This window comes from Arachis ipaensis, chromosome B04, assembly GCF_000816755.2.
Source record: "Arachis ipaensis cultivar K30076 chromosome B04, Araip1.1, whole genome shotgun sequence".
NCBI lineage: Eukaryota > Viridiplantae > Streptophyta > Magnoliopsida > Fabales > Fabaceae > Arachis > Arachis ipaensis.
In genome coordinates this window covers 120,313,942-120,328,333 of record NC_029788.2, presented here as the reverse complement: position 1 = coordinate 120,328,333, position 14,392 = coordinate 120,313,942, and the positions used below count along the sequence as shown (strand labels likewise).

General features: G+C 32.4%; 3 protein-coding genes across 5 annotated transcripts; 1 reads left to right on the top strand and 2 right to left on the bottom strand.

Moving 5' to 3' along the window:
• On the top strand, window positions 911–4,754 carry LOC107635098. The gene is made up of 3 exons (XM_016338469.2): window positions 911–1,482; window positions 3,896–4,024; window positions 4,297–4,754. Exons 1-3 carry the CDS (start codon window positions 1,192–1,194, stop codon window positions 4,474–4,476), a joined length of 600 nt encoding a protein of 199 aa, XP_016193955.1. The 5' UTR covers window positions 911–1,191; the 3' UTR covers window positions 4,477–4,754.
• On the bottom strand, window positions 5,010–7,708 carry LOC107635099. Of its 2 annotated transcripts, none has more exons than XM_016338470.2 (9): window positions 7,563–7,707; window positions 7,246–7,326; window positions 6,789–6,878; window positions 6,424–6,590; window positions 6,109–6,178; window positions 5,931–6,010; window positions 5,729–5,791; window positions 5,549–5,625; window positions 5,010–5,287 (listed from the first exon to the last, which is right to left on the bottom strand). In XM_016338470.2, exons 1-9 carry the CDS (start codon window positions 7,638–7,640, stop codon window positions 5,187–5,189), a joined length of 807 nt encoding a protein of 268 aa, XP_016193956.1. In that variant the 5' UTR covers window positions 7,641–7,707; the 3' UTR covers window positions 5,010–5,186. The 2 variants fall into 2 exon arrangements, 1 of the variants encoding a protein (XP_016193956.1); XR_002361839.1 differs by having other exon boundaries at window positions 5,022–5,287; window positions 5,710–5,791; window positions 7,563–7,708.
• On the bottom strand, window positions 8,822–11,304 carry LOC107635100 (the record flags this gene model as incomplete). Of its 2 annotated transcripts, XM_021121826.1 has the most annotated exon segments (8): window positions 8,822–9,000; window positions 9,128–9,204; window positions 9,307–9,369; window positions 9,517–9,596; window positions 10,098–10,167; window positions 10,264–10,430; window positions 10,518–10,607; window positions 11,224–11,304. In XM_021121826.1, coding segments are annotated over 8 exon segments (729 nt in total), but the record flags the coding sequence as incomplete, so codon positions are not given.

Sequence of the window (14,392 nt, the reverse complement as noted above, 5' to 3'; positions counted from 1 at the left end):
ATTATACATATATTTTATATTTTCAAATTAAAAAATTAACAATAAAATTAAAACATCAAACACAATTTTAAAAAATTGATAATTAGTTTATTAATTATTTTAAACTCATAAAAAATTAACTACAGAAATAATGCTTTCTATTAAAATTCTTTTTAAAAAAAGATTTAAATACTCTTTTTCAAAACCAATCCGAACTCATTTTTCAAAAAATTTAAATACTATTAATAAAAAAACGTTGCCTTTTTTAAAAAACGTTTGTCTTTGAATAAAAACGTTTATTACCTATTAATAATATTAATAAAAATATTCATAACAAAATAAGTTAAAATAACAATTTAAAAAGATGCGAATATCAAAATTTTTAGATTTATAAAAATAAATATATGATTATCTATCATCAATCTTTAATTCAATAATAGTGTACTTGGTAGATTTGTCATCCTTTTCAAGAGTTCTCTCACTCCCAATTCCAGCAAGATATCCAACAACATCTGAAATGATTTAAAATAAAAAAAATATTGTCAATAAATTTGTTAAAAAAAAAACACAACCGAAATTATCAATAAAACAAATAAATTTATAAATAAATTATACTTTTCTAAAATAACAAACTTACTAACTAAATACATACGTGCAATCATACCCAAGAGCATCGAGAGTGTCAAAACTCACAAACTTAAATCTATATTGTGAGAAACTTGACGATTCTGGAAATCTGTGCACAGTACGCCTGGTAATTTCCGTATGGCAATGGAGAATTTCCGTAACTTGGTAGTGTCCATAGCCGTATCACTCTATACGTACATACAAATTGTCGATTGTAGGACTGATGTCTGTAATTTTGTGAATTCCAGCCATTGGAATAAGTAGAGAGATTTTGGATATATGTAAAAAAAGAGATTGAATTTGAGGGTTCTTTGTAAATTAGATAGAGTGCCTAGATCTGTTCATCACTACTTTGAGACTCTGTTATCTATTGGAAATTAATAGAGTTCGATGTAGAGCAAGTGCATTATTAGTTCATCCAACATTGGAGCAGTGATAGATGTAAAACTTCTTCCGTATGTTCTTCAAATAATAAAAAAATAATTTTAAGGTGGTTTTTGTTCTATTCTTTAAATGTAGAAGTAATCGGTGTTTCTGTGTGTTTCTCTATGCGCTTCAATTTATGAGCACAACACTTATTACGCAATGAGCTCCACTACCACCCTCCTTCTTCTTCTACTACTTCTGGTGCTGCAAAATTACGAATTTGCCCATGGAAGAAAGCGCAAGGTGCACATCAGCGATGACCTTGATGACGTGTACGATGACGAAGAGGACGAGTCTTGGAAGGAATGGGACAAGAAGAAGGAGCCATCTTTCCCGCCCGCCGATCTGTCGAAAATGGAACCGTCTCAGATCAAGGAGGAGATGATGAAGCGCCACACCGGTCCCGTCATCGGCTTCGTCAAGCTCCGCTTCGGACTTCGCCGTACTCCGGTCAGCCACATTTCTGTTTCTGGTTAAGGCTATTCTTATCTTGGTGTAAAACAGGGCTCCAATTTTAGCTATGATTTTATGGGGAAATTGGCTGTTTCTGCATGTTTATTGGTTTTTGATGAATTTCAGCTAGAATTTTGGTTACATTATATAATTTAAAACTTCTTGAATTTGAAATTTAAGGTTAGCACGCTTAAATTCCTATAGGTCAATGTGGGATTATAAAGGTGAGTAAGTTTGAAGTAATTTTTAGTTATAAAGACGAGCGTCTTATTAGTAGATCTTAATAAAGAGTTTTTGTGAATTATTTTGATTAAAGATGAGAAGTATGTCATAGAAGAGAACACTTATATACCAAATCAAAAGGTTCATACATAGAGAGCAAGCACAAACATAAAAAACTTATTTAATAACTTATATAAAGAGATTCAACACTTTTTTTACACTTACTTTTGTTTGAGGATAATTAAACTTTACATATAAGTTTTAATTAAACAAAGATATTAAAGGTTAAATTTATGATTGTTTCTTAGAAAAATAATTGTGATATATATAAATTTTAATTAAACGAAGATAACATTTTTTTGTTTAACATAAGCTAGGTGCAAGTTTGTGGTGTATTATATAAAGTTAATTGAGCTTAAATATAGTATCCAATTATTAGGATTTGAACATTTCGTAAATAATATAAATCTCTACATTAATTTAATGTATTTTTTCGTTAAGAGGGGTTATCATTGTATACTTAATTAGAAATTTAAATAGATAATAGATTTAATTAAATAAATACATAACACTAATTAAATAAGGTACCAAAAATATATTATTATACTTTTTATACAATTTACGTATATTGAATGAACAATTATAAATAGGATTTTAGAATTAAATGTTTGTTGCAAACTATTTTATTTAAATTATAAAATAATTATGGAATTATATTTTGTCAATTTTAAAAATATTTTAAATTGAATTATTACTTTGTAAGGAAGCTTAAAAAAATGTGTTAGGATTGGATTTTATTTTTAGTATTTTATGATTTTCTATTTTTAGAATTTTGTAAAGAAAAAAAAAAGTAAAATTAAGAAATTTTATTTTTTATTTTTTATTTTTATTTTTTATTTTTTTTCTTCTCTGGAGGAAAGCGCAAGGTGCACATCAGCGATGACCTTGATGACGTGTACGATGACGAAGAGGACGAGTCTTGGAAGGAATGGGGCAAGAAGAAGGAGCCATCTTTCCCGCCCGCCGATCTGTCGAAAATGGAACCGTCTCAGATCAAGGAGGAGATGATGAAGCGCCACACCGGTCCCGTCATCGGCTTCGTCAAGCTCCGCTTCGGACTTCGCCGTACTCCGGTCAGCCACATTTCCGTCTCTGGTTAAGGCTATTCTTATCTTGGTGCAAAATAGGGCTCCAATTTTTAGCTATGATTTTTATCAGGAAATTGGCTGTTTCTGCATGTTTATTGGTTTTTGATGAATTTCAGCTAGAATTTTGGTTACATTACTGATTTTGTCCGGTCAAGTTCGTTTTCTTGAGTGAAATGTAAGCTGGAATTGGAGTTTAGTGAAAGTGACCTTCTAGAGTTTTAGTGCTGAGTTTTACGTTATTGTTAGGGTTTCTTTTTAATAAAATGAAATAAAATATGTTTTATTTTATTTTTTGAGTTGTGGTTGTGATTATTTCAAGCTGTGGTTTTTTGTGATGGATTTTGGTGGAGGATGATTGGCTCTTGCACATGTATTGTTTTTGCTCATACTTCATTTAAGGGGAGAAAGAAGTTAAAAAAATTAAGATATAGTTTGAGTTGAATTTGTGATTTAATGTGATCAATTGATTCTGGTGAATTTCAATGAGCACATTCGCTCATGGCCATTTATTAATTTTTGCATTTGAGCTCTAGTTGAGTTTAAGTTTTGGTTACTCTGTTGGATTAGGGTCCTTTAAGTTTAAAGTGAACAAACTTAGTAAAGTGATAAAGTGAGGAGTAACCGCTATTGGATTGATAACTTCTATTGCAATGGGTCTTATCATTGGGATTTGCTTCCCTTGCTATGTAGTCTTCAAGTGACTGCTGTAAAAGTGATGGGTAATTGAATTGTCGGCCGTCGAGCATGTTAAGGTTGCTTCAGCATTATGTTTGTTTTATCCATTCTGGAAACTGTGTTCTGGGATGGGGAATATGGATATCTCTGGTGCTTTTTTTTCTTTGGATAGTTTATGGTGCTTTCTTTTGGTGGAGCCTTATTTTCAACTTCTTCTTAGTAGTTTATTTGATTTATCAAGATGGTGTTTGATTATCAAATTGGTCCTTATTGGCAATTTTCTTTGTGATTGAAGAAAGAGTTTTTGGTTTGAACATTTTTCGTTAATGTTAATGCCCTTAACTGATTGCCATGCTTGATTTTAGGACATGGTAGCGGAAATCGCCATGAAATGGTCACAAGTTATGAGAACTGGAGGCATTGGTATAAGGTTCATGGGTGTTGATACAAGTACAATCATGTTCAACATGGAAAGCATCAAAGGCATGGATGAGGTACGCCTTTGCATTTTACCTTCTTTTCCCTCTACTTTGAAATTTTAAAGAATGAAGAATGGAAGCGGCTTGGCTTATCAATTTTGACAACAACCCTATCTATCTGCTATTATGTTCATCTCCTGCCTTCCCATTTTATGATTTACTATAAATCATGTTGAATTATGATCCTTGTACCTTGCTTTTATTCTCCTTTCATTCAAAAAGCAGTTTTAGATTCAGCCTTGAGATAATTGTTATTTGTTAGTGATGATTTTCTGCTGATATTACAGTTGAAGGACTTTATCTTTGACCAATCAGAGGCATATGAGATCAAAATCGGGAATGATGTTTTTCGAAGACCTGGAGATCCACCTTTAGAAGAGGTTCTTCAGAACCTTCAGAAAGAAAAAACCAAAGCGGATAATGCTGGTCAAGAGGAAAATGATGGGGATTTGAGAACAGAGTTGTAATTCATTTCTAGGGATATGATTGTCTTCCAAGGTTTAGTAACAGTTTTGTGAATTTTGTAGTTTGACATAAAAAAACACTTTCTTCCTCCTCATTTTAAGGTGATGAACTGCTTCTAAAGGATAATGTAGTAATCGCCTTTTCAGCATTTGTGTAAACCAAGAGAAACTCAAACTACTGCATTGATGAGACGAAAGAAACAAAGATATTCAAATTCCCCTTGGTGAAAAGTGAGTCCCCTAATAACCTATCAAACCATATATGACTATTCTACTTTATCTTATCCTATTCCTTCCTTTCGTTTCAAAATAACTATATTTTCACCGTTTTAGTACATTGAAAAATATATTTAGACACAGTTGTATAATTGTGTTTAGCAATGTTGATTTTTATCAAAGTTCAAGTGACATTTATGTTAAAATGGAGAATATACTACTATTTCTAATCACGAAAGATTTGAATGTTGATAATGCTAACTATATAAGATATGAACGAACTAATACATGATTAGAATTGTAAGTATTCAAATCTTTTATGGTTGGAAATGTAAAAAATTATAGTTTATTCTAAATTGGAGAGAAACATTACAATTATAAATATGATGATGCAAAAGCTTAGAGACAGAAGGAATTTACCATTGTTTTGCATTAATGGAATGTAATTAAATGAAATGATATAATACAATGATAGACAATCTAATGAAGTGGAACTACTATTTCAGCTTCTTACTGAAGTCAGACAGCTCAAGAAGTGTAATCCTGGGGCTAGCTGCTGCTTCATCTCTCTCTTTCTGAGTGTTGAACCCCCAATTAACTAATCCAAATCAACCAAATTTAGCAAATATGTTATTCTAAAACAAACAACAATACAGAAGATAGAAACTCCAAAATGTATAAGATTGAAGTTATAGGACAACTCTATGGTCACATGCACTAACATGATTCGATAGTGTAAATCTTCTTATAATTTTAGCTTATACATCAATAATTTCTGTTATATTCATACCATTGGATGATCTTAGTGTGAAAATAAACTTGGTGCACTAAAAGAGACACGGAGAAAGAAAATTGCTACCTAGATACAAATTCCAATTGTCCAACTCTGGTTCTTTAATGACATTTTTTAAGGTTGCAAGCCTATCTTCCACAAAGCTGCAATTTTAAAAAAAGAAAAATATTAACCTTAGTAATTTCTCTTAAACCATGTTAACATGCAAATACAATGTTCTTAATAACCTGAAAGGCAAAATCTTACTGTAGGGTCAGTCCTTGGTGCTCTGGCATCTTTTGAAGCTTCTTTAGCATTTCTACCTTAGGACTTCATAGAAAAAATAGTAATAAAAAGATTTTAAAAAACACTAACAAAACAAAGAAAGTACATTTGGTTGTTAACAAAATATGGGTGTCAAAATAGTGTCTGCTATAACATGATTTTGATATTCATACAAGATACTAACCCAGTTCCTAAACCATATATTCTTTCTGGTGGTAAAGTGATTCCAGCAAGCTCTTTCAGTAAAGCATCAGCAAAACGGCCCTATAGCCAGAGAAGGAAAAAAATGCAAAGTAAGAAGAGAACATAGCAATGTGAAATTTCATATAGGACTAGAATTATGTATTCTTAAGGATTATTACCTGTTTTGTGGTGACAATGTAAACTTTTGAGCTTGCAAATCTTAGTGCATCAGCAGTACCAGGATAGAATCTATAGGTATAAAAAATAAAACACAATCACCAATAAGCAAGAGTCCAAAAGTCAAAAACACAATCGCGCGCACATTTTTTCTAAAATCCGAATATCTAATCTCAGTTGTTCTTGTCTGGTGTTTCGAATGGTACGGATATACATGCATCAAACCTTAAGATCTTAACATAGTTTTCGACAGATAACTTCTATTAAATCTATACTGTTAGATAACTTCTATTAAGACATTCCCTTAATTGAACTACCTGTTTGCTCCCATCCAACCAGAGAAATCATTCTGCAACCAATCATCTCTGACCTTTCCAAAAAGATCTATCAGTTCATTTCTATTCTCATCCCATTCTTCCATCACAATAGGCTTTAATTTGATCCATGTCTCCAATATACCCTCAACTGTGAGCCCTTCTGCAACCTTTCAAGAAGAACTATGACATAAATCAAGTGATACTACACTTGTCAATTCATAATAAAAAGGTTAAATTACACTGACAGTTCTTCATTTAAGTTATAAAACGCCTGGTGTAAGCATGATATTACTAAATCTCAGAATAGGTTAGTGTAATTTAAGATGACAAAAATCAATGTAATTTTAGGCTTAATATATACAGACCGAAGATTTTCGAATTGATGGAACTCTGGTCTCAAGCAATAATCTCACAAGTAAGAGAGTCTCATATCCAGTTTCCACCACTGGCCTCACCTGACATGAAAATACTACAAGTTCATAAGAAAAGTAGTATAACTCAAATGTTTTATGAACACTGCAGAAATTGTGTTGAGATTTTAGCTTTGCAATCATTTCTTAAGTAGCAAACCAGTCATTGTTAAAACAAATAACTAACATTTGAACATCTATTCATTAATTTAACCAAGTGCTTCCTTCGTTTAATTTTATCTGTCACTGTCATTTTTTGGTTTACATACATTGATCCAATAATATGCCAAGAAGTTATAGTGACATAAAGAAAGACGAACGAGCACTTCGTAAACATAAATTAAGCATTGATAAGTGAGCATTGTTTGTTGAGAAGTGTAATTAATTAACAACTTAGAAGTTAATTATTTACTGTAATCATCTGTTGAACAATCCAATCTTCAACGGTTGGATCCACACCATCAAACAATGCTGGCCATCTCAACTTGGCTGCCTACAAATTTATCGAAGTGATCACAGCTTAAGTTTAATACATTATACATTATGACATTAGAATCTTATTGATATTTTCCACTAACTGGATAACATTAACAGAAAATTTGAAACATTAGTAAAAGAAGATAGAAATCCTAGAACTAGAAGAACATATATACAATGAAAATGTTGGAAATACTGGGTGTATTTCTCTTCAATTATTTTAAGAGAGAGGGAGGAAGAGAGAGCATGAACCTTGACGGCAGAGATAGCAGTCTCTCCACAAGTATCACACAGAACTCCATCAAAGTCTAATGCATAAAGATGACCCATTTTTCCTAAGTTCCTTTCAATCTTGCAATGTCTATCTATATGTATTTTATACCAAGATAATAATATAAATTTGCATGGTACACAATACCCGCCATCCAAAACAGGATTGAAAATCTTTGGGGCCTAGCTTCCATTAAAATTATGACACGTGAATGTCTATCATTTTTTTTTTGTTTATTTTTCATTTTTGTCTATTTAATAATAATGCCAATAGTTTCTTTCTTTTGTCATTTAATCTAAGTTTTTGTAAATGACACTTTTAATACACTTAACATGGTTGTAATTTTTATGAATTATGTCTGTTCTTTAAAAACTTATCTAAGTAAAAAAAATCGCCTTGATGCCCTTGAAAAGGTGCTATGCTTAGGTGGCTTAACAAATTCCAAACTAAACACACTTTAACAGTGTAAGATTACATTTTTTGGTTTGCATGTTAGATCTTTAAAGGAAAGGCCTATGGTAATATCTAAGTTTGAGTGAAAAGAGCTACCGTTACCTTATTAATTAAGCTCATCTACAGCATAAATGAATTTATTATAGACATGATATATAACTGAATATAATAATATTGTTTGATCTATATAGTCGACTTTATTTTGATGGAATTTGTTATTTAAGTTTTCGTGCATTACAATATAATTTTATCTATGCATTAATATTTTTACCATTTTGCATAACTTTGATGGAGACCAAACCTGCCTTCTAAGATGGAAGATGTGTAGTAAATCCTCGAAATATTTCAGTACCTTTTTTCAGCGTAGTATTACCACAAATAATATTTGCTTTCGAAATAGTCATTCACATATGACTATGAGTGGCGTCATATTTTTTGGAATCTTCCACATTGATCTTGCAGCTTCATTTGAGGCACATATTTCCTCTATTTATTTCCACATTGTGATAACTTAATATATTTAGCCACCCAAATAAAAGCAAACTCAGTTATATATGTGTAAACTCAACACATTGCCTTCATCCAAGAGTGTAGATCTATCTTTTCTTATTGAACATAACACTTACATAATGAAAACCAGTTTTGAGTTTCAATAATCAACTGTCAATTTATTGTGTGTATATATACTATATTACTATGTACTGAAAAAACATTTCTCTATATAACATTAGAGGATACAGTTACAGCAGCCATTTTAAATAGAAAGATTGTGGTCACAACAAACTGAATAAATGAGATGGTAACAAAATGTTCAGTTCAATGCTGACGCCTGAAAAAGTGAAAATTCAATGAAGGCAACAAACAATCATTTCAACTTCTTACTGAAGTCCGACAGCTCAAGAACTTGAATTCTGGGGATAGCCGCAGCTTCTTCTCTCTCTTTCTGAGTGTTGTAACCCCAGTTCCCTGATCCCAAAAACAATTACACTTATCAGGCACACTCGACCATACGTATCACGATGTCATGTAATATTTTCCCATGAGAGAATCCATTCCAATTATAAACTGGTTAAGAAATACAAAAGGAAGCTACCTAAATACAGATTCCATTGATCTAACTCAGGTTCTTTGATGACATTTTTTAAGGTAGCAATCCGATCCTCAACAAAGCTGGTTAAAAGAGTTAATTTCAGGTAAGCAATAATAGAGTTCCAGTAGAAATTACAATAACCAGAATGATGTATAATTAGTTCTAGTAGCACAATATCTTACTGAAGTGTGAGTCCTTGGTGCTCTAGTCTCTTTTGAAGCTGCTTCAGCACTTCCACCTTAGGCCTACCGGTAAAACCAAAGATGGTGCAAGGAAAGTGAATTTCCTTTCAAAAAATAAAGCAAGAGAAAAGAAAAGAAAAACAATAAAAAAAGAAAGAAACGTTAAAGCATCACTGGACATTATTTTAGACGAATATATACTACACTAACCCAGTTCCTAGACCATATATTCTTTCAGGTGGAATTGTCACCCCAGCAAGCTCTCGGAGTAAAGCATCGGCAAAACGGCTCTAAAATTACAAAAGAAATGATAAAGATACAAAATGAACAGGGGACATGATGTAAAATTGCAAAAGGTGCATAAGTCGTATTAGGACAACATTATCTTCCTTTCTCTCTTACTCTTTCATTCCAAAATAATTATCACCTTGAAAATTCGGTGCATTAAAAATTTTATATATTTACTTGCAATTTATATCAAGATACATTGACTTTCGAAAGTAAAAATATTATGGAATGGAGTATTTTTCATTAATACTTAGACCTTAGACTCTGTTGACAGGATTATCATCCCCTAGTTAGGGTCAAAAAGAAGGTTGGATGCTGACCTGTTTTGTGGTGACAATGTACACTCTCGAGCTTGCAAATTTTAATGCATCAGAAACACCAGGATAGAATCTATAGTAAAAATATTATGGAATGGAGTATTTTTCATTAATACTTAGACAAAAGTTTCTGTTGACAGGATTATCATCCCCTAGTTAGGGTCAAAAAGAAGGTTGGATGCTGACCTGTTTTGTGGTGACAATGTACACTCTCGAGCTTGCAAATTTTAATGCATCAGAAACACCAGGATAGAATCTATAGACAAACATCACGAATTAGTAGTAGTAGATCTCCTTCATGTGATATAAATATGCTAAACTAATCACAGCTCAGAAGATTTAATTTGGTTACCTATTTGCACCGATCCAAGTAGCGAAATCCTGCTCCAACCATTCATCTCTAACCTTTCCAAAAAGATCTATCAAAGTTTCTCTATTCTCACTCCACTCTTCCATGATAACAGGCTTCAACTTGGACCAATTTTCCAATATACCCTCAACCGTGAGCCCCTCTGCAACCTTGCAAAAAAAAGTAGGCATCAGTCAAAAGCAGATGCAAATTCCACGGATAAATGCTAAAGATCAGAGATAAGACATTGTACTCACTGAAGACTTCCTGATGGAAGGTATTCTGGTCTCTAACAACAATCTCACAAGTAAAACATTTTCATATCCAGTTTCTACGACCGGTCGGACCTATAACACAGACAACTATGGAAGTTCATCTTCTAATGAAAATTGGTCTATTTATTCACCATATTCAAAGCAATGTTTTTGAAAGCTCAATATTTTTGAGTAAAATATTCACAACATCATATGCAAGTAACTAAATCTTTACAAAAAAAAAAATGATTAAAACCGGAAAATGTTCATATTTTGAGGGAATAAAACTTGATTAACAATAAAAAAAGGCAACAAAGTTAGCGAGAAACAGTGTGTTGTTTAATTAGCTTAGTTTTGGAACAATTTTATAATCAAAGTCCTACTGAAATCTTAGAGGAAAAATCAATTACTTCCTCAAAGAAGTGAGCTTGACACATGCATTGCACCTCATAATGGTACTCTTCTAAAACAACGAAATTTATTTGAAAGCAAAATAATTTTGTCTCTGATTCCCTTTCTATAATTTGAGGCCTCTGTTGTTATTTTCAAATCGTATAAGTTGATAAGCAGTTAACAGTTATTCAGAACCAAAACACATAACATCTAAATTATAAAGCAATTTAGCAAAAAACAAAGGCATAAACATAATAATTAACTAATTGATTAAAAAAATGCATAAGAAGTAAGTAGTGAATATGAGATTAATTACTGAATGCATCTGGTCAACAATCCAATCCTGAGTGGCCGAATCCACGCCATGAAACAAATAAGGCCATCTCACTTTCGCAGCCTGAAAGGTATCCTAGTTAATGAAAAAGTGAAAACTTGAAATGAAAAAACAAGAGAGAAAGGAGAGAGCATACTCCTTATGAGAATCATGTTTTGTTCTCTGACCTCTGAAATCAATAAATGCAGAGGTGAATGCCAATGCTGACCCAGCCTGAATTGCGGTTTTGATGCTCCGTTACGGGAAGGAAGTGTCCAAATGAGTGAAATCAATTCAGTATTGTAGATGAAATACGGGGCACTGGACGTGATACGATGAGTTCACTCCAATGGCAAAGTTGAAGAGATCACCACCAATGGCAGAGTTGAAGAGCTCACTACTCGGACCATCAAGGCTGCTGACGTCATGAGAGCTCATCCTAACCATGTCATCAAGAAATATTCATCCTCCAACCTCTTCATCGTTCCTCCCCACGCTGACTTCCATCGCGGCAACATCTACCTCCTCGTTCCCCTCCTTCCTCCTCCCAACCAACACGCTGCAGCAGCAGATCAGCAGCTCTCCACCCCCACTCACACAAGCACCAGCAGCAGCCGTCTTACTCTCTGGAGGGGAGGAGAGGCAGGAGAACGAGGAAGTAGATGTTGCCGCTACGGAGGTCAGCGTGGAGAGGAACGATGAGGAGGTTGGAGGAAGAATATTTCTTGATGATATGGTTAGGATGAGCTCTCATGAAGTCAGCAGCCTTGATGGTGCGAGTAGTGAGCTCTTCAATTCTGCCATTGGATGATTGGAGTGAACTATTCGTATCACGTCCAATACCCCGCATAGTAGGATGCATGATATGCATCTCCTTATGCTCTTCATTATTAAAGCTAACGTTGGAGAAGAAGATGGGGTAAAAGTGGAAGTTTGTGTTATTATTTATGAGAAGAAGATGCAGACGTATATATAGAGAGTAGAGTCGAAGCAAATGATGAAATGGAAATGGGAATGGCCGAATGGGAATGGGAATGGAAATGGGAGCTTCATTCTGCTTTTCAAAGTTTTAAGAGAAGAAGATGGGGGTAAAGCTATAAGAGAGAATCTGCGCGCATTTGATGGCTAGGTTGGAGAAGAAGATGTAACCTTATACCTACAAGAAGATGTAACCTTTACATTTCAAATATTTATTGAAATAAATTACCAATTTTTTATTAGCCTTATAACTAATAAGTAATATACCTGAATATCACCATTTTTTGCTCTATTAATAAATTAATTTCTACTAATAAGTTAGCTAGCAATTTTTTAATTAAAAGAAAAGGGAAAAAAAAAAGAAAAAGAGTTAGCTAGGCACGAAGGTGAAAGAGAAAAGAAGGAAGGAAACATAGTTTGCAGAAAGAGATGTGTGGGTCACAGAAAGAGAAAGAGAGAGTGAAGGGAATGGGAATGGCCGAATGGGAATGGTAGCTTCATTCTGCTTTTCAAAGTTTTACTTTTACTCTTTTGTTAACATCCCATTCTGTGTTACCCATCCTATAAACTATAAAGTTTTTATTGCTTCCATCACCCCACATTTACACCATAATAATAATAGTACTATCCTTTCAATATTAATATTTTATACACATATTAACACCTTACTTTATATTCCTATACATTTTTCGTATAGAAAATTTTTAAACATTCTTAAAATATTAATATAATTTTAATTGTTAATGTCAATTAATAAATAATGTATATTTTTTATAATTAAAATTAATGGTTAAAATTGTTAATATATATATATTTTAAAAATATTTAAAATTTTTTCTCTCATTGTTGAATTGTCCTCAATAACCTCTGGTGAGTGGTGACACATTCCTTCTCTCATCACAAGATAAAGGAACCTTAATTATTTTCCCCCATAAGCCAATGGTCAACGAAAAAAATAAATTGAAAACTAATTATAAATAGGGGTATGGTCCCAAAAGCATTCCCAGTTTAATAGAGTGATAAAAGAAAAAGAATGGTCCCAAGAACATTTCCTGTTTAATCTATCATGATTAATGATGAGAATCATTTCTGGGTCAACTTGCACAAAGTGCATACATAAAGAAAAATGGTAGACAAGACAAGGTGTATAACATCATAAATTAGTGGACATAAATTTTTGACAAGTATATCATCATAATCTCCAGATCATGTGCTTGCTTCTGTAATAAAATTAACGTAAATTATATATATACTTTAAATCTAGCTTAAGCTTATGTTAAAATTAAATTATTTATTTTCTTACCACTATTGCTCCCATTATACTAGCTAGTACTAGTATTAATATATATAGCTATATATTATTACGTTTAGATCCACTCAACAAAAAAGGGATATCACGTTTCTCATGATAGTGATAAACTCTTTAACGCTAGAATAAGTGTTTACAAAACTCATCCATAATTGTGGTTGAGAAAACTTTAATATATCTTCTCCTTAACAATAATATTGGATGAACTGTTCTTTAATTTTTATTTTTTTTTTGTGTTATTTAAATGTTTCAATTTTATTTTTATCCTATTCATATTATGAATAAAAAACAATATGAATTTTATTAATGAAAATGTGTTGATCATCATATGTATATGTAATTATATATATTGACATATGTGTGGCATTTCTTAATCCAAACTTTTAAATTCCGTGAGTTGTTTTGTACCTTTTTTTAATAACTAAGATTCGATTTCATGCTTTCACGGTTTTAGGTTTTGCTGTAAAGACCTTAGAAGTCACGAATCCTAATTCTCTCTACGGCTACATATTATTAGTATTATTACTACAAACACTGACATTATCCATTTCTTAACTACTATGCACAAATAGCACCTGCTATTATTAAATAAGCATGATAAAAACTTGTCTATTTAATTTGGATCATTAAACAAGTAGAGAGAAATTATACCAACACTATTAGAGCTAACATTCAACACTATATTAGGTCTCTCCCCCTCAATATCTAACTTAATAGAGAAGTAGAATTAATGGGTTTATTGTACAGAATCTTTGCAAGCGATCCTATCCATTAGAAAAGAGGCAAGACACAGGCTACAAAGTTGGGCCCTCACATATGGTACAGCTTATGATAATGCATATCCACACATGACACTCCCACCACGCTTCATTCATTCATGCTTAT

Bases quoted from the DNA above. Each gene is read 5' to 3' on its own strand.
- LOC107635099 (XM_016338470.2), bottom strand. From the start codon at position 7,640: ATGGGTCATCTTTATGCATTAGACTTTGATGGAGTTCTGTGTGATACT. The intron at 6,591-6,788 runs GTCTGTATATAT...TCTTCTTGAAAG, and splicing joins CATCAATTCGAAAATCTTCG to GTTGCAGAAGGGCTCACAGT. The intron at 6,179-6,423 runs GTAGTTCAATTA...TTATACCTATAG, and splicing joins GGTTGGATGGGAGCAAACAG to ATTCTATCCTGGTACTGCTG.
- LOC107635098 (XM_016338469.2), top strand. From the start codon at position 1,192: ATGAGCTCCACTACCACCCTCCTTCTTCTTCTACTACTTCTGGTGCTG. The intron at 1,483-3,895 runs GTCAGCCACATT...GCTTGATTTTAG, and splicing joins TCGGACTTCGCCGTACTCCG to GACATGGTAGCGGAAATCGC. The intron at 4,025-4,296 runs GTACGCCTTTGC...CTGATATTACAG, and splicing joins GCATCAAAGGCATGGATGAG to TTGAAGGACTTTATCTTTGA.